The sequence below is a fragment of the Schistocerca nitens genome, chromosome 12 (assembly GCF_023898315.1).
Source record: "Schistocerca nitens isolate TAMUIC-IGC-003100 chromosome 12, iqSchNite1.1, whole genome shotgun sequence".
Lineage (NCBI taxonomy): Eukaryota > Metazoa > Arthropoda > Insecta > Orthoptera > Acrididae > Schistocerca > Schistocerca nitens.
This window is the reverse complement of record NC_064625.1, coordinates 28438321-28465251: the sequence shown is the minus strand read 5'-3', so window position 1 is coordinate 28465251 and position 26931 is coordinate 28438321. Positions and strand designations below refer to the sequence as shown.

Sequence of the window (26931 nt, the reverse complement as noted above, 5' to 3'; positions counted from 1 at the left end):
GCAAGAACTGAAATGGGTGATGTTATTGCATCTTCTGCAAGTTGTGAGGTACATTCTTGTTCTAACTAGGAGCACTAGGAAACACACGGCCGTAAAAGAGATGCAATTCATTGGGTCACAGAGTGACATCAGAAAGAAACACATTTAAAAGAGGACTAGGAAGTCATGCTTGCCCTTATAAAGACACTGTCCCTGACAGGTGTTACTAGTGTTGTGCTGTGTGTGCACGATGGACATGGTGATTGTGGTCAGTGACCAGACTGCCCCTGGCAGCCACCTCAGGCAGTTGCAGGTGGATACCACGCTTACCGTAGTGGCCAAAATTATGTCTACCGTGGGCAATGAGTTTGATGAGGGCATCCCTGATGCTTGTAGACCCCGTGGGACTGGTAGACAGGACCAGCAGTAAGGCGAGAGCCATTTGGATGTCTGAATCCTTGATGAGGGCCAACTGCACAGACAGTGGTGATGGCAGGCTGAAGACGATATGTTCTGCTGATGGAGGCCTAGCTTCGGTCCCTGCCGATGGTGGTGTCTGCTCAGTGCAGTGGGAGATGCTGGCAGTGGTCACAGGAAACAAAGCTGCTATAGATGCTGACAAAGCCCCAGCTGCCAGTATACATCTGCACAACAAGGCCTGCTCGATCCCTGGAGTGAGCAGGTCTGACAAAGAATGAGGCTTTGGGCACACAGCCTGAGAAGGAGACTCTGCACCCAGCCTGGGATGCTGTTGGATCTAACGGTGTGTCACAAGTTGATCCTCGTGCGAACTGTGGAGACACTGCAACTAAGCTGGCTGCTCAGAACACATTGAGGGCACTGTCGAAACCCACTGGCCTAGACTGACGGGCCAGGTTTGAATGCCAACAAAACTGGCATGTCTGGGGGTTGCTTGCCCAGAAGCAACAGGTTGAGCTGTGTGTGCAGCGGGTGGCCATGCAGGAGCTTAATGGGTATCATTCTGTAAGAGCTATAAAAATGAGTGTGTCTCCTCAACTGGGAAATCTTCTAGGGACTTGCGCTGTATCTTAAACGTTCGGGACGGGATTTTCTGCCTCACTTTTCAACTGTGTGCTGTGATGTGGTATATCTATTGTGGGTACAAAAGTTCTTGAAAGATTGTGCCACAAACTGAGAACCATAGTCTGAAACTGGGGTGCAAGGCAAGCCTTCTATGGAGCATATCTTTTGACAGGACCTTGACAGTTGCATCTGCTGTTGCAGACATATGATGAATGATATAAGGAAAGAGAGAAAAAGCATCAGTTACAAAAAGAAGGACGAGTGAAATCAATGTGGATTCTTTTCCAAACTTTTGTAGGAGGCGGCCATGGCAAACCAAAATTGTGCATTGCTGCCTGCCCACCCCTACACTTCCAGCAGGTTGCAACAAGGCATTCCATCACTCTATTGGTGCCCAGCCAAAACACGGAGCCAACAGTTATGTGCGAAACAGCCCCTAGTGACCCTGATGTAATACGTGGAGGATATCCCACTGCAGAGCCACTGGAACCACAATGTGGGGAGTAAGCCCTTCCATTGACAGGAGAATAATGGTGTCCAAGAGGGAGAGGCGATGGCATGATGCATAAAAATTCCAAAACCTGTCTGATGACTGATAGTATTGGCTTTAATTTTTTAGTGGTGATTTTTACTCTCTTATATTTTTTATTAAGCTTGCTATTATATTTTTTGGATTTATTTGGGTCTGCGGAACTTTACCACGGCGGACCGTCTGACAACCCACATTTTATCAGGCGTACGAACCTGCCAAAGCACCAGATCTGCCACTAAAACAGAGGCAATAAGGTAACAGGTCATGGTGAAGCCATCCACCTTGTGCCTCGCTTCCATGTCCAGTTGAAAACAAATCTGTTCCTCTTGGTTGAATCGTGAGTCAGGGACCACGGGGAACTAGCACAGAGCACCCACATTCAGATGTCGCGAAGCAACGTATCATTTTACTGGGACAAGAATGCAGCCCAATGCTGAAGATGATGAGGGGCTTCGTCCGGTAAAGACAACGAGTGGCTAAACAGGGAAACCGAGGTCTTATGGCTGGTAATCAAATGAAATTTTGCACTGCACAAGAATACATGATTTTTTTTAAAGGCATAGGCAATAGCAAGAACTGCTTTTTCCACCTAAGAATAATGGTGCTGAGCTGAGTTAATTGTTTCTGATGCAAAGGCAAAAGGCTGTTCAGAACCGTCTGAACTGTGATGGGCCGAGACTGCTCCCACCCCATACTGGGATGTGTTCATAGCCAGGACTAGAACATGTTTAACAGCTGAGGACCCAGAGGCTTGTGCATACTCTTACGAAGACACAATCCACACGTGTGTGTCGCCGGTGTAGTGCTGTGTGTGTGTGGCGGAGCTGGTGATTGGGCTACCCCTGGCAGCCACTTCGTACAGTTTCGGGCATGCTGTTTGAATGTTGGCACACAATACATGTGCTGTACTGGTCCGACTTACGCCTGCTGTGATCGGTGGGTGTAGTAATCAGTGGGTTACTACAGTTCTGTCACTTGCTGCTTGTCACAAAGATACATTGTCAATTGTGTCACGTGTATGGGAGTGGGTTACGACTGATGATTTTGTTAGGGAGTGGTGCAGAAGATTAAAGGCTGGCCACACGTCTGTATATGATGAAAGTGGTTGGGGAAGAAATTCAGATGTGACTGGTGAACTTGTGCAACACGTTAACAAAATTGCACATGCGAGATGTCTGTTCGTAATTTTCAAACTTAATGAAGATATGCCTTTGATAACGAGGACAATACTGTTTATCATCATCACGGAGAGATTAGGATACTGTAAGTTTTGTGTGTAGTGGTCAACAAAACATGTCTAACTGACGTTCAGAAAATGGAAAGAATGGGTTCCACCGTGAAATTTCTTCAGCACTACCAGAAGAGGGGGAGAATTTCTGAACAGAATCACGACTGGATTAAGGCATAGGTGCAGAATGTGAACTCTGAAACTAAGCAACAGTCCAAATGGTGTGACTACGAAGGCTTTCCCGGCGTAATAATTGATAATATTCTTCTCGGGTATGCAGCCGGATCATAACGTCTTCATGACACAATATTTCCACGGTCCAACTGGCCGCCATCTTCAGGTGAAAGCGCTGGTGCACAATCTCTGACTTCCCAGCGCAAGCGGCAGCCCCTATATAGGCCGCAGAAGACCCACAATGCGTGCGCGAGAAGGTGCCGTAGCTGCCCTCTAGCACAGTAAACATGCCGCGCCGCCAGTGGTGGAAAGAGGCGAAATCGAGATATCGCTGTCAAAAATAAAAGAAAAAAAAATTTTATTCCGACAATTGAAACACAGACTGTTGTTTTTTAATGTCAGATAACACCGGGTCCCAAGTCTTACTTAAAAGATAACCCTTGTCTCTATTAATTGTCAGATAAATGAATCTCTATGGATTCTTTTAAAACACAGTCCCAATAGCGAGTTGCAGGGGCAACCATTTGTGTCGCATCACATAGCATTCTGTGTCCCTTGGTGAGACAGTGCTCCGCCACTGCGGATTTCTCAGGTTGAAGCAGCCGTGTGTGCCGCTGATGCTCAACACATCGGTCCTGAATGGTCCGGATTGTCTGACCAATATAAGCCTTCCCACAGTGGCAAGGGATCTTGTACACACCGATATCTTGATTTCGCCTCTTTCCACCACTGGCGGCGCGACATGTTTACTGTGCTAGAGGGCAGCTACGGCACCTTCTCGCGCACACGTTGTGGGTCTTCTGCGGCCTATATAGGGGCTGCCGCTTGCGCTGGGAAGTCAGTTCCGGTGAGATTGTGCACCAGCGCTCTCACCTGAAGATGGCGGCCAGTTGGACCGTGGAAATATTGTGTCATAAAGACGTTATGATCCGGCTGCATACCCGAGAAGAATATTATCAGTCCAAATGGTGGATACACAGCCATTCTCCCATTAAGCCCAAAAAATGTAAGGAGATGTTGTCAAATTGCAAAATAATAGTTATAGTTTTTTGGAGTTTCAAAGGAATTTTGACAACAGATTTTACAAGAGTAAGAGGTTTTTTGTTAGATTCACACAGAACTCCAAAGATCAAGCCGAAACAATGGTGTAGGATGATTACTCAAGCAATCATTGCCCTTCATAATAATGGAGGAGCCCATGCTGCTAATCAAATTAAGGAAAAATTCAAGACTTTGTGTCTGAGAGATTTCTCAGCGTCTTCCCTATAGTTCATTCTTAGCATCGAGCCACTTTCACCTCTTCCGCAAGATGAAGGCCTGGCTGGCAGCTCGACACTTCGTGACTGACAGTGAGCTCGAGGATGATTCAACAAGTGACTGAAGCAGCAGGTGCCTCCATTCATTGATAAAGGAGCTAGTGCTGTGGTATGACAAATGTTTGTTTGAATATATGAGGGAACTATGTGGAGGAGTAATGTCAACATGTAAGCACAGATTGTTTATAAGAAAGAGTTATATGCTCATTTCTCTTCTTTAATAGCCAGTTGCAGGTTGCAAAACTTGCACTGAAGCCTGTATGCTTTTTCAGAAACATTGTTGTGGAGTAGCCACATGGGGGCTTCAGGAATGTCTCTAACACCTGAATTCTCTCTTACCCAGTATCGAATTCACTGTTGATGTGGAAGAGAGTGGCAAACTCCCCTGTTTGGATGTCATAGTCGAGTGCAATGTGGACAAGACTGTGAGACACGGTGTGCACTGGAAAGCTGACCAGACAGTTCCACCTGCCACCATCCTCCACAGCATAAGGCTGTGCTTTGTACACTGGTCCACAGGGCTTGTGCAGTATTGGACAAAGGAAGCCTGCCAAGAGAGTTTGACCAAATTAAGGGTGTAGCCAAGAAGAGCAGATATGGTGGGAAACAAACCTGACATGCTTTCAGGCAGAAGACAGATGCAGAGGGTAGTAAAAGAGGAGGAGGATAAGACAGTGGTGTATCTGCTGTACGCCAACAAAGTATCGAACAGAACTGGCAGAACCTTGATCATTTTCTTCGTGTGAGATACCACAGCTGTATATTTGTTAAGACATTTTGAAATTTTCCATCTCTGTTGTTTTTGACAGGTATTCACATTATTAAATCTTGCACAAGGCCAATTTAGACCACAGACAATTTTCAAGTGCAGTAGGTGTCAGTGTATGTGAAATTATCTGATTATAAAACGATGGAATAGCTGATCAGGAGCTGGTGTTGAACAACAGAAGTGAGTGCATTATAGTGTCCTATAACATGGCGTTTGTTATGAAGATGTAAGCTGCCGGTTTTAATTCGATTCTTGCACCTTATTGCTTGCTTTCTGGTTGGTTATTCCTCTGTTTTAGACTCAGACAATTATACTGTATAGAGGTGCCTACTGTGATTGAAAATGGCCTATAAGGCTGAAATTGGCCAATCATGCAAGTGAATACTAGTCAAAAACAGCCAAGGAGAAAACTTCAAAATGTGTTGTAATAAAATGATAGAATCTTGGCTTGATGTAACATTAAATGCATTTTCTGACCACCTCTGACAATGTGCACTATTAGGACGATGAAAAATGACTTGATACTCCATAAAGTGGGTGTCGTGCAAATGTGATAATGCCTACATTTGGCAGACTGTGCAGACTGTTGAAGAAAGGTGGCAGGAGCACAGGAGTTTAGCAAAATCTGTGCTTGTAGAACACTGAATAGCTACAGGGACTGAATGAAATATAATGTACATCTACATCTACATACATACTCCGCAATCCACCATACGGTGTGTGGCGGAGGGTGCCTCGTACCACAACTAGCATTTTCTCTCCCTGTTTCACTCCCAAACAGAACGAGGGAAAAATGACTGCCTATATGCCTCTGTACGAGCCCTAATCTCTCTTATCTTACCTTTGTGGTCTTTCCGCGAAACGTAAGTTGGCGGCAGTAAAGTTGTACTGCAGTCAGTCTCAAATGCTGGTTCTCTAAATTTCCTCAGTAGCGATTCACGAAAAGAACACCTCCTTTCCTCTAGAGACTCCCACCCGAGTTCCTGAAGCATTTCCGTAATACTCGCCTGATGATCAAATGTACCAGTAACAAATGTAGCAGCCCACCTCTGAATTGCTTCTATGTCCTCCCTCAATCCAACCTGATAGGGATCCCAAACGCTCGAGCAGTACTCAAGAATAGGTCGTATTAGTGTTTTATAAGCGGTCTCCTTTACAGATGAACCACATCTTCCCAAAATTCTACCAATGAACCGAAGACGACTATCCGCCTTCCCCACAACTGCCATTACATGCTTGTCCCACTTCATGTCGCTCTGCAATGTTACGCCCAAATATTTAACCAATGTGACTGTGTCAAGCGCTACACTATTAATGGAGTATTCAAACATTATGGGATTCTTTTTCCTATTCATCTGCATTAATTTACATTTATCTATATTTAGAGTTAGCTGCCATTCTTTACACCAATCACAAATCCTGTCCAAGTCATCTTGTATCCTCCTACAGTCACTCAACGACGACACCTTCCCGTACACCACAGCATCATCAGCAAACAGCCGCACATTGCTATCCACCCTATCCAAAAGATCATTTATGTAGATAGAAAACAACAGCGGACCTACCACACTTCCCTGGGGCACTCTAGATGATACCCTCACCTCCGATGAACACTCACCATCGAGGACACATACTGGATTCTACTACTTAAGAAGTCTTCGAGCCACTCACATACTTGGGAACCAATCCCATATGCTCGTACCTTAGTTAGGAGTCTGCAGTGGGGCACCGAGTCAAACGCTTTCTGGAAGTCAAGGAATATGGCATCCATCTGATACCCTTCATCCATGGTTCGCAAGATATCGTGAAAAAAGGGCGAGTTGTGTTTTGCAGGAGCAATGCTTTCTAAAGCCGTGCTGATGCATGGTCAGCAACTTCTCTGTCTCAAGGAAATTCATTATATTCGAACTGAGAATATGTTCAAGAATCCTGCAACAAACCGATGTTAAGGATATTGGTCTGTAATTTTGAGGATCCGTCCTTCTACCCTTCTTATATACAGGCGTCACCTGCACTTTTTTTTCCAGTCGCTCGGGACTTTACGTTGGGTAAGAGATTCGCGATAAATGCAAGCTAAGTAAGGACCCAGTGCAGTAGAGTACTCTCTGTAAAACCGAATTGGAATCCCATCAGGACCTGGTGATTTATTTATTTTCAACCCATTCACCCAAACAGGAGTGCTCAGAGAGTCTTCATTATTTTGGGGTTGCATTCTAAAGAAGGGTGATCAATAGGGACAGTGGCTTCACCTTCAGTAAAGCATGGGACTCAACACTTAGCTGTCTGAAGTCACAGTGTCAGCTGTGGGTGACTTCCGGGCCTGGCAGGGGCAGTGTAAACACAGGTGAGCTGGAGTTTGTGCTCAGAATTTGACCATTGCTGTTCTCCCAACACTGTACCCAACACAGTGTGCAAATGCATAATGAGGGAAGGGGAGTGATAAGAATATAAAGGTGGCAGGACGTAGAAAAGATCCTCATTCTACAGGAAACATCATGTATCATAAACAACTGCACCTAGCTGGATATCCGAGAGCAACACAAACAGTAACTTGTTAATTCGTAATTTATTAGATCTATTATTTGTTTTGTTATTGTGTTTGTGTAAATGAAGTAATAGTCGAAACACAATTTTAATTTAACAGTAGATCGGTCACACTAGAAAAGGAGTGGTCCAATTTTGCAGGAATGTGACAAGAAGGAAGCGGAATACATTAAGGCGGAGGGATCCGTGCGCTCGGAGCTTGCTGCGCAGTGCCGGCAGCTGGGCATTTCCGCTCCCGAGGCAAAGTCCGGGTCGGGCGACGCCAAGACGTGGAAGGCAACGCTCCGCTCCGAGCTGGTGGAGAGATTGTCGGAGTTGCCACGCGCCAACGCCCAGCTGGCTGCAAAGGCCGCTGCGCTGAAGGAGGCCGTCACCTTCTACAATGAGTTTGTCAGCTTTGTGGCACCAGGCTGCAGTGAGAGGCTGCAGCTGCTCAAACACATTATAGGCAAGGCTTCATCAACATATTTATACTTCTCTGGCATGTTGCATTTAAAATAATGACCTTCAACAGGGCCAGAATAGCAGCTAGTTAGTTTATGCACCTACCCTCATATAACAAATAATTATATCAGATTGTCTCATTCCACATCATTATGATATATCATGTCCGCCCCCAGTAGCTAAGTGGTCAGAGCAACGGAATGTCAATCATAAGGGCCCGGGTTCGATTCCCGGCTGGGTCGGAGATTTTCTCCGCTCAGGGACTGGGTGTTGTGTTGTCCTAATCATCATCATTTCATCCCCATCGACGCGCAAGTCGCCGAAGTTGCGTCAAATCGAAAGACTTGCACCAGGCGAACGGTCTACCCGACGGGAGGCCCTCGTCACACCACATTAAAAAAATGATATATCATTCACATGATCAATGGGAAATGTGAACCTACTTACTTAGTACCTTGTTTTTCACTTTGGAGTGTACTATGACATTCTTCAACACACACACACACACACACACACACACACACACACACACACACACGCGCGCGGGTGCTGGCAGGTTGATAGATACACAAACATACACACAAAATTCAAGCTTTCACAACCAACGGTTGCTTGGTCAGGAAAGAGGGAAGGAGAGGGAAAGATGAAAGGATGTGGGTTTTAAGGGCGAGGGTAAGGAGTCATTCCAATCCCGGGAGCGGAAAGACTTACCTTAGGGGGAAAAAGGACAGGTATACACTCACGCACACACACACATATCCATCCGCACATACACAGTCACAAGCAGACATTTGTAAACGCAGAAGAGTTTGGGCAGAGATGTCAGTCGAGGCGGAAGTACAGAGGCAAAGATGTTGTTGAAAGACAGGTGAGGTATGAGCGGCGGCAACTTGAAATTAGCAGAGGTTGAGGCCTGGCGGATAATGAGAGGAGAGGATATACTGAAGGGCAAGTTCCCATCTCCGGAGTTCTGACAGGTTGGTGGTAGTGGGAAGTATCCAGATAACCCGGACGGTGTAACACTGTGCCAAGATGTGCTGGCCGTGCACCAAGGCATGTTTAGCCACAGGGTGATCCTCATTACCAACAAACACTGTCTGCCTGTGTCCATTCATGCGAATGGACAGTTTGTTGCTGGTCATTCCCACATAGAAAGCTTCACAGTGTAGGCAGGTCAGTTGGTAAATGACGTGGGTGCTTTCACACGTGGCTCTGCCTTTGATCGTGTACACCTTCCGGGTTACAGGACTGGAGTTGGTGGTGGTGGGAGGGTGCATGGGACAGGTTTTACACCGGGGGCAGTTACAAGGGTAGGAGCCAGAGGGTAGGGAAGGTGGTTTGGGGATTTCATAGGGATGAAGTAAGAGGTTACGAAGGTTAGGTGGACGGCGGAAAGACACTCTTGGTGGAGTGGGGAGGATTTTGTGAAGGATGGATCTCATTTCAGGGCAGGATTTGAGGAAGTCATATCCCTGCTGGAGAGCCACATTCAGAGTCTGATCCAGTCCCGGAAAGTATCCTGTCACAAGAGTATAAGGAGAGGAGCTTTGAGAGGAAATTCTGGAGTTCTTCTTCACCGTGAGTCCAGGTCATGAAGATGTCATCAATAAATCTGTACCAAACTTTGGGTTGGCAGGCAATACACAAATATTCCGCACTTCCAGGGCCTCGCTGCGATGGAGCACTTCCTTTCACGCCGATCACCTGCCACCCTACCTAAAACCTCTTTCCTCATTACCTTTCATCCTGACCCACAACTTCTTCACTTTTCCTCGTAGGAAAAATATATCTAAAAACAAAGATGATGTGACTTACCAAATGAAAGTGCTGGCAGGTCGATAGACACACAAACAAACACAAACATACACACAAAATTCTAGCTTTCGCAACCAACGGCTGCTTTGTCAGGAAAGAGAAAAGGAGAGGGAAAGACGAAAGGATGTGGGTTTTAAGGGAGAGGGTAAGGAGTCATTCCAATCCCGGGAGCGGAAAGACTTACCTTAGGGGGGGAAAAGGACAGGTATACACTCGCGCACACACACACATATCCATCCACACATATACAGACACAAGCAGACATATTCAAAGGCAAAGAAATTGGAACTAGATGCGTGGGACATTCCATTTTGGAAATCATTAGGGATTCTGTATTCCGAGATCCACAGTGTCAGGAGCATGATGAGAATACCAAATTTCAGGCATTACCTCCCATCACGGGCAATGCAATGGCTGACAGCCTTCACTCAGTGGAAGTCATCCGTGCGGGCCTCTCGCAGGGAATCAATTGTCCTCTGCTGGCTCCACATTTGCCACACTTGGGCGACCCACGGTTACCTCCTGCGCTGTTAAGACCCACCCGAGTGTCGGTGCGGTGCCCGGTTAACAGTGGCCCATATTCTGGTGCACTGTCCCATTCTGACTGCCCAGCGATGAAATCTTGGGATACCAGACTCATTGTCACTAATTTTATCTGACAAAACCTCATCGGCTGATTTAGTTTTACGTTTTATTCCTGAAGGTGGGTTTTATCATTTGATCTGACTTTTAGCATATGTCCTTTGCTTCTCTATGTCCTCCACCCTAGTGCTTCTAGGGTGGAGGTTTTAATGCGTTGCAGAGTGGCTGGCTTCTCCTTTTTTATTCTCATGGTCAGCCAGCCATGGTAATCTGCTTTGTTGTTTTAATCTCTTCATCCCGTTTCTTGCATTTCTGTGCTTTTCTTGTCCCCTTTTGTCCATTTACATGTTTGTTGCCCTCTATTGTTATTGTGATTTTTCCTTTCATTCTGTTTTGAGTTGTCAGTTTCGTTTGTTTTATTCTCACACTTGTGGCATTATTTTATTTGGAACAAGGGACTGATGACCTCGCAGTTTGGTCCCTTTCCCCGCTCTTTTAATCCAACTGACCAACCGACCTTCACTCAGCAACTGAGAGCAGCACCCTTTGCACAGAGTTGTCAGAGCTAAGAGACAAGCAACACTGTGTGAAATAAGTCTATAAATCAATATGGGATATGCAATGAACACATCCACTAGGACAGTGTGGCGAAATTTGGCATTAATGGGATACGGCAGCAGACGATCGATGCGAGAGCCTTTGCTCACAGCGTGACATCACTTGCAGCGCCTCTCCTGGGCTTGTGACCATATTGGTTGCACCCTAGACAAATTTATAATGCTGTCCAGATGAGTCCAAATTTCAGGTGGTAAGAGCTGATGGTAGAGTTTGTTCGACTGTGTGCAGACCCCAGGAAGGCATGGACCCAAGGCACTCTACAAGCTGGTGGTGGCTCCATGATGGTATGGGCTCTGTTTACACAGAACCAATCATTTACAGGAAATTGTTACATTGGGCTACTTGGTGGCCATTTACAGCCATTCATGGACTTTATCTTCCCAAATGATGGAATTTTTATGGATACAATGCACCATGTCATCTGGCCACAGTTGTTCGCGATTGGTTTGAAGGACATTCTGGACAATTTGAGCGAATGATTTGGCCACCTAGGTCGCCCAACATGAATCCCATAGAACATTTATGGGACATAATCAGGAGGTCAGTGCACAACATCTTGCACTAGCAACATGTTAGCAATTATGGATGGCTGTAGAGGAAGCATTGGACAGTATTTCTGCAGGGGACTTCCAACAACTTGTTGAATCCATGCCTTGTTGAGTTGCTGCACTGCAACAGGCAGGAGGAGGTCAGACACAATATTAGGAGGTATCACATGACCTTTGTCACCTCAATGTATTACTCTCACCAGACAAGCTATTAGTCATCATCACCACCACTACCATCACCATCACCATTGGTTTGTCACTGTTGCCCAAGTTTATAAGACCGCTCCAACTTGTGTTTGTTCATGTGCGAGTTTTCCCTCAGGGCTCTGTACTAGATGACTCCTCTTGCACCTATATAATCCTTCGCTTGGTCCAGTCATCATTTCCTTGGTCTTCCTACTGGTCTACTGCTGATCATGTCTGTGTGTATGTAGTTGTTTTGATACCCTTCCCGTATCCATTCGTTGGACATGGTCAAACTATCTGAAACAAGCCCGTGTAATTTTGTTTTTTCTCAATGATGTGTACACTCCAGCTGAGTCCCATATTTTTTCAGCTCCACAGCCCATATTATCTTAATCCTTCCCTCAAACACCAGGTTTCCTGAGCTACATTGATGGGAGTTATCCTTGCAACACATGCTTCACCATTGTAATCATTCTGGCTTCACTGTCCCCACAAGCTCTACCCGACAGTTTCCTCTTTCTGTGTCGTGTCAGCCCCTCTGAGTCCATGCCTCCACACCATCTCTGTTGTGTGGCACACCTCACTGCCCCGTGCCACATATTTAGCCCATGCACCTGCCACCCCTCCCTCCCGTATTCCCAGTCTACACATCTGCTGCCTCCCTTCGAGCTGCTAGCTCTCGTCTCTCTCTCTCTCTCTCTCTCTCTCTCTGTGTGTGTGTGTGTGTGTGTGTGTGTGTGTGTGTGTGTGTGTTTTCAGTTTCATTGATTGGTATCCTTTACAGTGGACCATTTGTAAATTGTAAACAAAATTATAGAATTAAGCAATAGTAAGTGTGAATTACCACTCTGTCTGGAATTTAAAAGCTTTTCAGAAAGGTCTTGACTCAGGTTCAACAAAATGTGCACTGACTGCTATTGAAAAACAATATGTGAATTCAAACTAGTGGTTCCTCCTCATACTGAAGAATATGTATGTCAATGCCACAGCTTCCCTCAGTCTTCATCAAGATTGTGAAAAATTCGAAATTGGAAAATAAGTAAGACAAGGCAATTCTACGTCACCAGACATGTTCTCAGCAATCATGAAATAATTTCTCAGATACTTAAACTGGTATAACGAAGGAATATGTGTTGTGGAACATATCCAGACCATCTTCATTTTGCTGACGACATTGTACTGCTTGCCTCTAGTTCAGAAATTATTTCAATAGCAATGGAAGAACTGAACAAAGCACATTTGAAAGCATGCTTCAAAATGAGTTACAGTAAGACTAAAATACAGAAGTGTTTGTAAAGTTTGTACCTTTGGATAGGGGAAAAAATTAGCAATCCCAAATTTTACACTCTTATTAGTCCATCTCTACGTGCAATACGTGCATGTTGACACATTTTCTCATATTGTATGCCATGGTTCTAGAAGTTCTTAGTTTAGTCCTGGAAAAAGTTTCCCACCACTGCAGTCACCTCATAATCACTGATTAAATGACATCTACACCGTGGTTCCTTCAGTTTTAAAAAGAGTGCCAGATTCAGTGAATATTGCGGGTATGGTAAGGTTTCATAACCAGTGAATGAACAGGAAGCTACAGTTTCCTGCAAGTGGCAATGTGAAACAGGCTGTCAGTGAAAACCAGCTGCTAACTTGGTCAACAAAGACAGAGGATAAAACTTCAGCAAATTGTCAAGTCCAACACTGATCATGCTAAAATGTATCTGACAGCCTATTTGAGTTGCCTTTGGACAAGGCACACTGTTATCAAGGCATCAGTATTACAGACTGTTACTTGATGGATGCACACTCGAGATTTAAACATTGGCCTGTATCCTGTCTGAAGCTGGCATTCCATAAAAATATTGTGAAGTCCCAGCAGCATGAAACAGTGTAAAACCCAAGAATCTTGGCAAGATGTACTACAATGGGAAAGCCATTGACAGCACATTTCTATTATTTATCTGAACTATAACCATCTACAGCTCTCTTTAGTACTATGGAAGTTACTCCCTGGTGTCTTAACACATATTGTATCATCCTGTGTCTCTTTTTTCTTGTCAGTTTTTTCTAAATGTTCCTTTCTTTGTCAGATCTGTGGAGAACCTCCTCATTCCTTACCTTATTAGTCCACCCAGTTTTCAACATTCTTCTGTAGATCCGCATCTCAAACCCTTTGATTCTCTTCTTTTACATTTTTCCCACAGTCCACGATTCACTGCCTACATTGCTGTGTTCCAAATGTACATTCTCAGAAATTCCTTCCTCAAATTAAGACCTATATTTGACACTAGGCTACATCTTTTGTCCAGGAATGCCCTTTTGCTTGTGCTTTTTATGTCCTCCTTGTTTCATCCATCATATGTTATTTTGCTTCTAATGTAGCCGAATTCCTTAACTACTTCTGGCGCAGTGGTTAGCACACTGGACTTGCATTCGGGAGGACGACGGTTCAATCCCGTCTCCGGCCATCCTGATTTAGGTTTTCCGTGATTTCCCTAAATCGTTTCAGGCAAATGCCGGGATGGTTCCTTTGAGAGGGCACGGCCGATTTCCTTCCCAATCCTTCCCTCACCCGAGCTTGCGCTCCGTCTCTAATGACCTCGTTGTCGACGGGACGTTAAACACTAACCACCACCACCACCTTAACTACTTCTACTTTGTCTCACTAATTTTGATGCAAAGTTTATAGATAATCTTATTTCTTTTACTCCTCATTACTTTTCTCATTCTCCAGTTTACTCTGAAATCTATATTCTGTGCTCATTAGACTATCCATGCCATTCAGCATGTCCTGTAATTCTACTTCCCGGTCACTGAGGACAGCAATGTCTTCAGCGATGTTATCATTTATATCCTTTCAACACGAATTTTAATCCCACTCTTGAACCTTACTTTTATTTCCATCTTTGCTTCTTCAATGTATAGATGGAAGAACAGGGGTAAAAGGCTACATCCTTGTCTTAATTGTTGTAAACCGAGCACTTTGTTCATGGTTTTCCATTCATGTTGTTCCCTTTTGGTTATTGCACATATTGTATACTACCTATCTTTCCCTATAACTCAGAATTTTCTCAGAATTTTGAGCATCTTGCACGATTGTACATTGTTGAATGCCTTTTTCAGGTTGATAAGTACTTTGAACATGTTTTGGTTTTTCTTAATTTCAGCTTTCTTTATCAGTTGCAGTGTCAGAACTGTCTCTCTAGTGCCTTTACATTTCCGAAACACAAACTGATTGTCTTCTAACAGAGCCTCAGTTTTCTTTTCCATTCTTGTCAGTGGCTTGGATGCATGAGCTGTTAAGCTGATTGTGTGACAGTTGTAAATCATATTTTTTTGAAAGTCCGACTGTGCGCCCCCAATCTCGTAGATTCTACACACCGTCTTGAATAGTTGCTGCTTGCTGCTTCCGCCAGTGGTTTTAGAAATTCTGAAGGAATGTTGTCTACTCCTTCTGACTTATTTAATCACAAGTCATCCAAATGTGTATCCCCTATGTCTTCCATATTAACTCCCATTCTTCTTCTAACGCACCATCAGACAAGTCCTCACCTTCATAGAGGCCTTCACTGTATGTTTTCCATCGCTCCACTCTCTCCTCCATATTTAACAGTGGAATTACCATTGCACTCTTAATGTCACCACCCTTGCATGTAATTTCACCGAAGATTGGTTTGTCTGTTCTGTACACTGAATCAGTTCTTCCAATGTCCATTCCATTTTTGATTTCTCCTCTTTCCCCTGCAGCCATTTCACATTTCCTGCACTTCCTATTTCTTTCATTCGTAGGTGTCTTATACTGCTGTATTCCTGTCTTTCCCTGAACATATTTACATTTATGCAGCGAACTGGAAAACAGTATGCTGCTTGGTATTTTATGTTAGTACGAGAGTCACCCCAAAAGAAATGCACACTATTTTTGTAAAAATACAGTTTTCATTCTGCATGCGTGAAAGTTTTACAGTGTGTAGATACATCCTTCTTGCTTGTTTTCAAACTTAGTTCAACCTGTTCCCGTGAGTGGCACCGTCACAGTATGTCTTCAAGATGGCTGCTACACTTGATGTTCGTCAGAAGCATCGTGCTGTCGTAGAATTCCTGTGATGTGAAAATGAAACAGTGGGAAACATCCATAAGAGGTTCAAAAAGGTGTATGGAGATGCTGCTGTCGATCGCAGTACAGTTAGTCGGTGGGCGAGCAGGTTACATGATGAAAACGGGCACAGCAGTATTGAGGATTGTTCTCGCAGTGGCAGGCCTCGTATTGCACATACTCCAGACAATGTGCAGAGAGTTAACGAATTGGTGACTGCTGACAGACGCATCACAGTGAACGAATTGTCACGCTATGTTGGGATAGAGGAAGGAAGAGTTTGCAGAATACTGAAAGTGTTGGTGTTAAAAAAGGTTTGTGCTAGGTGGGTTCCCAAGATGTTGACAGTGGCTCACAAAGAAACAAGAATAACAGTAGGCAGCAAACTTTTGGAACAGTATGAGAATGGTGGAGATGAATTTCTTGGAAGAATTGTGACAGGTGATGAAACATGGCTCCATCATTTCTCACCAGAGATGAAGAGGCAATCAATGGAGTGGCATCATGCATATTCACCCAAGAAAAAAAGATTCAAAACCACACCTTCTGCTGGAAAAGTTATGGCTACGGTGTTTTTCGATTCCGAAGGACTCTTGCTTGTGGACATCGTGCCAAGTGGAACCACCATAAATTCCGATGCATATGTGACGACACTGAAGAAATTTCAAGCTCGACTGAGTTGTGTTTGACCACATTGGAAAAAGCAGGATGTTTTGCTGTTGCACAGCCACATGTCAGTCAAAAAACCATGGAAGCGATCACAAAACTTGGATGGACAACACTGAAACACCCACCTTACAGTCCTGACCTGGCTCCACATGACTATCATCTCTTTGGGAAACTGAAAGACGCTCTTCGAGAACAAGGTTTGCAGATGATGACTTCCTTGTGCACGATGCCAAACAGTGGCTCCAACAGGTTGGTCCAGAATTTTACTGTGCGGGTATACAGGCGCTGGTTCCAAGATGGCGTAAGGGAGTTGAGAGGGATGGAAATTATGTGGAGAAATGAAAATATTGTTTCTAAAGGATGTATCTACACACTCTAAAACTTTCAAACATGTAGAATAAAAGATGGATTTAAAAAAAAAAAAAATATTGTGCATTTCTTTTGGAGTGACCCTCATATATAGGCTTATTTTTGCTTTATTGCCTTCATCAGTAGATGTTGTAACATAGATGAACATATGTCAGCTTTGAGTAATCCATTATTGCTGTCTGTAGTTGTTGGTTGTAATATGATTTTCAGCAACATTTTAAAGTTGTTCAATAATTTGCTGTTGAATTATATTGTAACACATTTATTACTATCTGTTAGTTGTAGAAATTCAATTTTGACAGCTAGTTGCTGAAAATAATATTACAACCAATAACTACAGACAGCAATAATGATTAACTCAGAGTTGATGTATGTCCATCTACAACATTAGGACATGTACTGATGAAGACAATAAAGCTGAAATACCAAAATAAAATATCAGGCACCATATTGTTTTCTAGTTCTCTGCATAATGTCCTACTTGACATAATATACGCTGCAGGTCCCACAATAAAGAAAGTTTTTGTATTTCCTTTTTTTGTAGATAACTTGAAGTATTTCTTCTGTTCTGCACAGTTTATTTGCAGTTGCCTTCCTTGCAACTTGATTGTCTGTCCAATGTCTGTGACTGTCCATTTTAGAGACAGCCATTCCTCCTCATGGAACTGCCTCTTGTGGTATTCATTATCACAATATCTACAGCCTTCAAGAATTTCTGACACAACTCATCGTTCCCCAGTGCTTCAGTTTTCCACTTTGTTCCACACTGATTCTTCCAGGTGATTCTGTTCAACTTCAGTCATCATTACTAAATAGTGATCCAACTCTATATCTGCTCCTTGGTACGCCATGCAATCTTGCATTTGATTTCAAAATCTCTGTCTTATCAGGACATAAACCATCTGGAATTTTCCCATGTCTCCAGGCCTTTGACTAGTGTACTTGCTTGTTTTGCAATGTTTGAAAACCTTTACTAGCTAAAATTTATTGCAGAACTCAGTCTGTGCTTTTCTGCTGCCATTCCTATTACCAAGCCCATATTCTCCTGTGACTCTGTCTTCTATTCCTTCCCCTATTACCACATTTTAGTCTCCCGTGATTATTGGAGTATCATCTTTCTATACATATTGAGTTACCTGTTTAGAATTATCTCTTCACCTTCTGCTTGTGACATCAGCATGTATACCTGAACTGTTTTTGGCCTTGGTTTGCTGTAAATTCTGGCAAGAAGAAATCTACTGCTGAACTCTTCATGGTAACTCACCCTCTGCCCTTCCTTTGTATTGACAACAAACACTACTCCCATTATATTGTTTCCCTATCTTTCTTATCGCTTTTTCAAATCTGTGAACTATATTTGTAATTGTAGTTACCATTATGTTCTGCTTATGTGCTCAGCTTGTTTAGCTGTTCTAAAGTTAGCAGGACCACTTTTCTTGTGATGTCAGGCTGCCATTTTGGAATGAAGGTGTATTTTGATTTTTCTAGACCACGGTGATACAACAACTTACGAGTGGACGTACGGAGAGCCTCCAGTCCAGGTAGAGGAGCCTGTTCTCGATTTTGGGCTGGAGGATGATACTGGCAAGTCTGGCGCAGGAGACACTGAAGTAAGTCAGTCATATGTCTGTCTGTTGTTGTACTAACAATAGAAACAATCTGCCAGGATTATTGCAAAGTAGTTTCAAAAAGAATGAAACTTTTGAAATAGTGCACCATCCACCAGAGGGAGCAAACTGCAGCTAGTGAATACATGTAACAGCGTGTTTAGAGAACAAACTGCCGTTTGCCGCATTTCACTCTGACTGTAGAAATCGAGCTACTGCCGCTGAATTGAGTTTGTGATAAGCTGCTCATCGGATTAGTGCCAAAGTGCCAGTGAGAGAGCTTGAAGAATATTGTGTGCATGTGCGTGCGCATGTGCAAACCTGGCAATTCTTTCAGAGACATTGCAATTGTGTACTGTAATGACAGTACAGTCTTTGCAGTGAGTGGACAAAGGGTCTCCATGTACAGAAAAGCACACGAGTCAGGAAAAGATCAAGGTGATATTGGTTATGTTTTTTGACTATGAAGGCATTGTCTGTTAGGAATTTGCATCACGTGGTCAGATGGTAACCAAAGAATCCTACCAGGGAATCCAGCATGCATGATGGATGCTGCATACAGGAAGAGGCCTGAATTGTGGGAAAACCAGACTCGGCTGTCATATCATTACAATGCGCTGATTCGCTCATTACTCCTGATCCACAGTTATCATAATTTCCATTGTGCCCCATTCACTGTGTTCTTCAGTTCTAGCCCCATCACATGTTTTTCTGTTTCCCAAACTTAAAATTTCCCAAACTTAAAACCACATTAAGAGGCCATCATTTCCAAACTGTGGAAGAGATTCAGAACATTGTGACGAGAACTATGGGCCATCCCGGAAAATGTGTTCCAGGAGGCAAGTGGAAGAAATGGTGGGAGCATTGTATATGATTTCCTTACAATTTGCGTGAGTATTTGTGTTACACTTTTGTATTATCCTGCCAACCTGTTAAGATCTTTGCAGCATGTCACTAAGCTCATTTGATGTCTGTTGTAATGTGTATTTGATAAGGACTCCACCATAAATGGTTTTGATGATTGTTACACCATTCCTTCCAACCAGTTCCCCTGTTACCAAAATTAAGAAAGATGGATAATATACAGTATGTACAAAAACTAAGAGAAACAATGCAAATGGAAAACCAAAAAAGAAGTGCTTCAATTGAGAAGGACACCAGGCAGGGATGCAGCCTTTCTTCCATGCTCTTCAACCTGTACATCTAGGAAACAATTACAGAAATAAAAGAAAGGTTCAGGGATTCGAGTAAAATTCAGGATGAAGGGATATCGGTGGGAAGATATGCTGATGGCTTTGCTATCCTCAGTGAAATTGAGGAAGACGTACATGTTTATTTAAATGAATAGCATAATTTGCACAGAATATAGATTGAAAGTAAACCAACTAAAGAAAAAGTAATGAGCAGGAGAAATGCGATTAGTGATAATCTTAACTCGGAATTGGAGACCATTTAGTAAACGAAGTGAAGGAATCAAATTGTCTTGGAAGTAAAATAATGCATGGCAGACAACACAAGAAGCAGACTAGTACAGGCAAAGAGGACATTCCTTGCTAAGAGAAGCTACTAATTTCAAATATAGGCTGTAATTGGAGGAAGAAATATCTTGGGAATGTACCATCTGATGCACAGCAATGTACAGAAGAGAATAATGAACTGTGTGAAAACTAGAATAGAAGAGTATTGGAGCATTTGAGATATGATTTTACAGAAGGATGTTGAAAATTAAGTAGACTGGATAGGAAAGAACTCGCAATTCCGGCCAGGTTGGATTGCAGTAAGACATCAAAGCAACCCGTAGATGTGCTGCTAGATTTGTTACCAGAATGTTTGCTCAACATGCAAGGTTACAGAAATGCTCTGTGAGTGAGCTTAGATTGGGATCCTTGGAGGACTGAAGATGACAAAATTTAGATAACCAGCACTGGCTACAGATTTCAGAATGATTCTAATGCCTGTAACATCATCTCACTTAAGGACCGCAAGGATAAAATAACTGAGATTATGGCTCATACAGAAGGATACAATAAATCATTTTCCCTTTGCTTCATTTGCAGCTGCAACAAAAAAAGAAATGACTCCAATAGTACGAAGTGGCCTTTGCCATGCACTGCATAGTGACTCTAGGGGTATGTGTATATGTAGATGTATAATACAGAAAACAGACACAGAGACTTAAATGGCAAAATCATCCTAAAAAATAATCCATCCGCCCTCCTTAGAAAACGGTGTGGGTATACGTTGAACCTGAACCTTTCTTTCCAAACTCCGCAGTCGATGATTCTAATTCTGAGATGTTGATTCAGCATCAGTCAGCCAGTGACTGCCATGTTACAAAATATGATACTTTAATCCTTTGCATGTAAATGAAAAAGGAGGTAAACATCGCCTGCTCCCTTTCCCCAAAACTCCTAACCTGACTCCGTTAATTTCTTTCACCGAGATGATTTTAAAATGAAAAAAATCCAATCAGTCATCAACAGCTGTACCAAAGAAGAAATTACACAAATTCACCATGAACACAGAAAACACTCAATATTTTACTACAAAAAGTGGCTATCATCATAATGAAGACATCTGGACGAAGTGGTTTTTAAAACATTTTTCAGAACTGCATTGTTTTATTGTAGACATAGTTAAGACACCACAGGGTAGGGGTAATGTCTTTTACTAGTAATCAAAATGTCCTGCATCCTGGGTTCAATCCCAGCCACTGCTGGGTTGATTTCTCCACATGTGCATATGTCTGTGTCACTTAGTCCAACACGATGGTAATGTTGTGGGTACAGTCCATGCTCTGTAAGAAAGTGGACCATACCATGTGTCGGACCCACATATTTCATGCTCATTCGTTCTCGGATGTTCGATAAGAATGCGTGTGCTCTGTGTCCTTTCGTCTGCGAGGTGTCATTTCACTATTCATTAAGTTGTTTCTTTTCAGCTTTTTTGGCCTGTAATTTCCTATACTTTGTCCTGTCGTCCCTTTTTCATCCAGTATGCTGCAGCTCTGAAATGTACCATAATGTCTATTGGGTATATACCCAGGATGACACATAATGCCTCTATAGATGCTGTCCCAAACGCTACAGACATTCTCAAAATGATGCTTCTCTGTCAGTAGGGAGGGGACTATCAGTAGGGAGGTAACCATGAGAAAAAGATTGAATTCCTAATGAAAATGTAAGGTTCTATGAGTTGGAGTGTTGGGTATCAGAAAGCTGAATGTGGTAGGGAAGCTAGAAAATCTGAAAAGGGAAATGAAAAGGAGTTGTCTAGATACAGTGAGGGTCAGTGAAGTGGAGTGGAAAGAAGGTAATGACTTCAGGTCAGATGAATATACTGTATTTACACAAATTTAATGCACCATTGAATGCTGCTCTTACCACTGACACAAGCTGCACGGTCCACAGAATATTCACTGAGATAAAACTGTTCATTTCCAAAAAGTAACTAATATTTAATAACTGAAAGTGTGTTTCACTGTGAGACAGTGGGCTGAGTAATTCTATGGGTGGTGGTCTGTGTGACTAGCTACAGTCAGCATTAAAGAAAATATGTTCTGTGTTTGAAAGACAAATTACGAGAACACAGTGTGCTCTTACAGTGTGCTTCTGACCGGTTTGATGCAGCCTGCCACAAATCTCTCTCCTGTGTCAATGTCTTCATCTCAGAGTAGCACTTCCTCAATTATTTACTGGATATACTCCAATCTCTTTCTTCCCCTACTCTTTTTACCTTCTACAGTTCCATCTAGTATCATGCAAGTTATTCCCTATGCCATGTCCTATCATCCTGTCCCTTCTTCTCATTAGTGTTTTCCACATGTTTCTTTCCTAACTCATTCTCTGAAGATAACACAAGAGTTCTGTATATGGTCTCCTCTGCAGATGTGCTAGATTCGTAGTAATGGTCAGCTATTCACTTTTCCTATGACTGACATTATTTGGTCATCCTGTGTCATGCCATTTTGCATTGCTGCACCTAGATATTCTGCCTGTGCATGACAATTTCTTCTTAGAAGCCACACGCAAAAATGTGATTTTTTAGGGGGGTGGGGGCTGTCATATCCCAGGGTCTGTTGGTCACCATTTCCATACCTATAGGAAGAATGGGCATACTGTAGCTATCCTACGGTGCAGGGTCTAAATTTAAATATCACACACTTCCTCCGGGCAAACTGAGCAAATTGGTTGGTTCTTTTGCATTGGGTGTAGTCTATGGTGGGCCTTAGGTGGCTTATAAAAGCACCAATTGTTAAAGCTGGCTCCTGAGAAAACCCAAAAATTGGCTTTTAGCCATTTTTTGCTTGTGGCTTTGTGGAACATATTGGTAGCATGTGTAGCATTCCAAGATCCTTAAGAAGGATTCTGGAAGATGTACACTTATTTGCTTTACACAGTATTATTATTGCTCCCCTCTGCTGAAATTTCATATCATGCTTCAAAATCATCTGCAAAGATGTGCAATGGTTTTTTAAAATTCTAGAGTGACAACTGAGAGAACACTATGGACTATGTTCCAGAGCTATAAAAACTCATTGTATTTTTTCGGCATACAAACTTTTTTCATGTTCCTTATGATTCACAATGTTTAGAGAACCTGTCTTGTGTCATTGTTTTATCCAGTTGGGTATTGTGTTTCTGTCTGGAACGCAGAATTGGTGGTTCCTTTCGAGGTGCTTTGTGCTCTGGACAGCTGCAATGCTATGCACACGACAGAAATCCTCTGCTACCTGAATGTGCACCTGCATTGGCCAAGTTCCACACTGAACTGAATGGCATACTATGACCGAACGAGGTGGTGCAGTGGTTAGCACACTGGACTCGTATTCGGGAGGACTATGATTGAAACCAACATTTGGCCATCCAGGTTTAGGTTTACCACGATTTCCCGAAATTGCTCCAGGCAAATGCCAGGGTGGTTTCTTTGAATGCACATAGCCAATTTCCTTGCCCATCTTTGTCACAATCCGAGCTTGTGCTCCGTCTCTAATGACCATGATGTTAATGGACCGTTAAAACCAATATTCCTTCCTTTTGGCATACTATATGGATCTGGTTGGACGTGCAGATGGCATGAACACATCTGCATCTTAGCAGGGTGGTCAGTTGACAATGTACTATTTTCCATGTGCCACCTCATCGGTATGGGTTTGATTCCTCTTTCAGAAGATGAAACAAACAAAATTTTTGAACATGTGATGTGTGAACAGGAATTACGTTGTGACAGATCCTTCAACTATTGGTTCCAGTCTAAATTAGAGCACTCCAGGCACATCGCAGAAATGGGTGGTCTGTACTCAGCTGCAGTGTGGGATAGATGGGGCAAATAAATTTTACATAGCTTAGTGGAAGTTGCCGAAGATGACACTCCCACCTGCACAGCTTGTGAGACTGCAAAGTTGTGGTGTGAAAAGGCTCGATGCACTTACCTTACTGACAACTATGTCTCACACCGTGTTGTGATGTTGCTAATCGCCACCTTTGTAAGTTCTGTGAAAGCAACTGTGCAGCTGTCGGGTCATATTCGGTGAGTGCTTGCTCGTGTGGATGTGACTGTGGCTGAGCTGCATGGTTACTGAATAATGGAGTATGACTGCCCCTCACTTGGCTTTGCCACACATTGCCCTCGTCTACATGACCATCCTGGAGTACAGTAGTGCATCATCGTCACGGAATGCCACACAGTCAGGATTTTGTACTTTCATCAGTTATTTTACAGAGAAACTCTTCAGTGAACTTAATAATTTTTGTATATTAATTGCATCGGCTATTAAATGTTTTTTTCATACATACACTCAGGTACCTGAAGATCATCCTGTAGACTGAAACCGGTCAAGAAGAAAGTTGTTAATTCATCACCTGAAGGTGTCGGTCACCGCAGAATTCGATTCTTTGGTAGAATAGTGGGGAAATGCAATCGGTCGACAAAGGATATGACTTATTAATCACTCTCGTGACCCCCCTCGAGTACTGCTCAAGTAAATGAGACTTTTAGCAAATTGAACTAGCGGGGGACATTGAATATATACAGAGAATGGCAGCACTAGTGGTCACATGTTTGTTTGCCTCGTGGGAGAGTATGACAGAGCTGCTGAAGGAACTGAACTGGCAGGCTCTTGAAGATACATGTAAACTATCCTAAGAAAGCCTACTTACAAAGTTTCAAGAACTAGCTTTAAACGATGACTCTGGGGATATACTAAAATTCCTTACGTATCACGTCGGTAGGTATCGTGAGGACAATATTAGATTAATTACGGTCCGCATATAGGCATGTCGAAAATCTTTCTTCCCGTGCTCCATATGTGAAAAATCGTAGTACAATAGGACACACCCTCAGCCGTGCACTTCACAGTTGTTTGCCAAGTTTAAATGTAGATGTCATTCCTGCAATATATCACAGCTGTGGAGCATAAATTAAAAAAAAAAGAAAAACTTGTATACCATACAATGACAAAGATCACTGCGCAGTATGGAACTCAGAATTGAACTTTATGCTACAATCTATACGAAAAATATATTTTACGTTCTAAATGGTAGAATAAAATGGATTACTTTCTATTGTCGCCTGGGTATGACATATTAATGAAACTGTTTATTGTGGACAGTTATATAGGAATATTTCTCATGATAATGTTTCCTAGCACAGGAGGTGTACTACTCATCAGCAAAATGATTCGTTCTGGGAGTTTTTCTAGTGCTGTTCCACTTATCAGCTGGTTATTCCTTGGCAAACTTTTTAAAAATAGACTTTCCGGGTTATGTGCATGGTAATGATATGAATCTTTCTATTAGAAAAATACTTTTCTCATTGGATATCAGTATTGAATTTATACCTTTGTATACTAGCTTGTCCACATTTTTTTAATGTCCTCATCAAGCAGATCATAATTGTGACTTTTTTGTGTTTTCAGATTGATTTTGGAACTGATGGTGGCATTGATTTTGGAGACCTGGAAAATGGTAATGCTGATGCAATTGACTTTGGTGAAGCAGCTGTAGATGAAACTGGAGGAATTGACTGGGGAAACATTGACACAGCTGAAACAGTTGATAATTCTGAGGTGAGAGAAGAGATTGACCACAATTTTTCTTTTTTTATAGGGTTCTTTGCCTCAATTTGTAAAAACGGAACCCTTGTAAAATCATTTTGTTGTCTGTCCGTCTGTCTGTCAATCTGTTTGTCTGCTCGTGGGTCTGTCCGACTGTTGACAACCGTTTTTCTCAGGAACAGGTAGATATATCAAGCTGCAATTTATGTCACATATTTAAGTCTACAGTCCCTTGGTGGCAGCCCTTCTAAGCCAGTGCAATGAAAAGATCCGGCCCTTTATGTCATATATTTGGAAACTCAAAAAACTTGCTCGTCTAAACCTCTACACCTAGAATTGTGAAATTCGGCGAGAAGCAATATTTCACAATACGTGTAAAGGAAGATATATGAAAATTGTTAATTTGTAATAATGTCACTTGCAAAAAATATTTTTTGTCATTTTCTATCCGTCTCTCTGGTAGTCTGTCCGTGTATTAAGACCCTCTTCCTCTGTAACAGGTGTCTATATGTTAAGATCCCTCTTTCTATGTAACAGGTTGGCATATCAAGTGCAGGTTCATGTCACATACTAAAGTCTATGGTCCCTTGGCAGCATAAAAATTTAAGCTTCTAAGTCAATACAGTAAAAAGATTCAGGCATTTGTGTGACATTTTTTTATACTCACAAACTCACTCGTCAAAACATATGGGGTACTTAACATTGACCTTTAATCATGAAATTCGGCAAGAAGCTAAGTTTCACAGTATAATCAAAGTAAAAACTCTGGAACTTGTTAAATTGTAATTATATCACATAAAAGCTATCTGTTTGCTGTTTGAACATACATTGCATTCGTCATCTGTCAATCGCGTAAAAGATGAACATTACCGCATGCATACATAGAATGTAAATTGTTGTCATGTTTTATTAAGCAAATAGAAAATGTTTTATTAAATCTTTCTCTACATACCGGGTGATCAAAAAGTCAGTATAAATTTGAAAACTGAATACATCACGGAATAATGTTGATAGAGAGGTACAAATTGACAGACATTCTTGGAATGATATGGGGTTTTATTAGAACCAAAAAAATACAAACGTTCAAAAAATGTCTGACAGATGGCGCTTCATCTGATCAGAATAGCAATAACTAGCATAACAAAGCAAGACAAATCAAAGATGATGTTCTTTACAGGAAATGCTCAATATGTCCACCATCATTCCTCAACAATAGCTGCAGTCGAGGAATAATGTTGTGAACAGCACTATAAAGCATGTCCGGAATTATGGTGAGGCATTGGTGTCGGATGTTGTCTTTCAGCATCCCTAGAGAGGTCGGTCGATCACAATACACTTGCGACTTCAGGTAACCCCAAAGCCAATA

At 42.5% G+C, this 26931-nt stretch overlaps 1 protein-coding gene across 1 annotated transcript in view; it reads left to right on the top strand.

The window, feature by feature from the left end:
* LOC126215179 (CDK5 regulatory subunit-associated protein 3) overlaps positions 1 to 26931 on the top strand; it is a 51224-nt gene that overhangs the window by 6577 nt on the left and 17716 nt on the right. The window contains exons 4-6 of the mRNA XM_049941846.1: positions 7728 to 8034; positions 18393 to 18514; positions 25428 to 25577. Of these exons, the coding sequence (XP_049797803.1) occupies positions 7728 to 8034; positions 18393 to 18514; positions 25428 to 25577 (579 nt within the window). The remainder of the gene's footprint in view (positions 1 to 7727; positions 8035 to 18392; positions 18515 to 25427; positions 25578 to 26931) is intronic.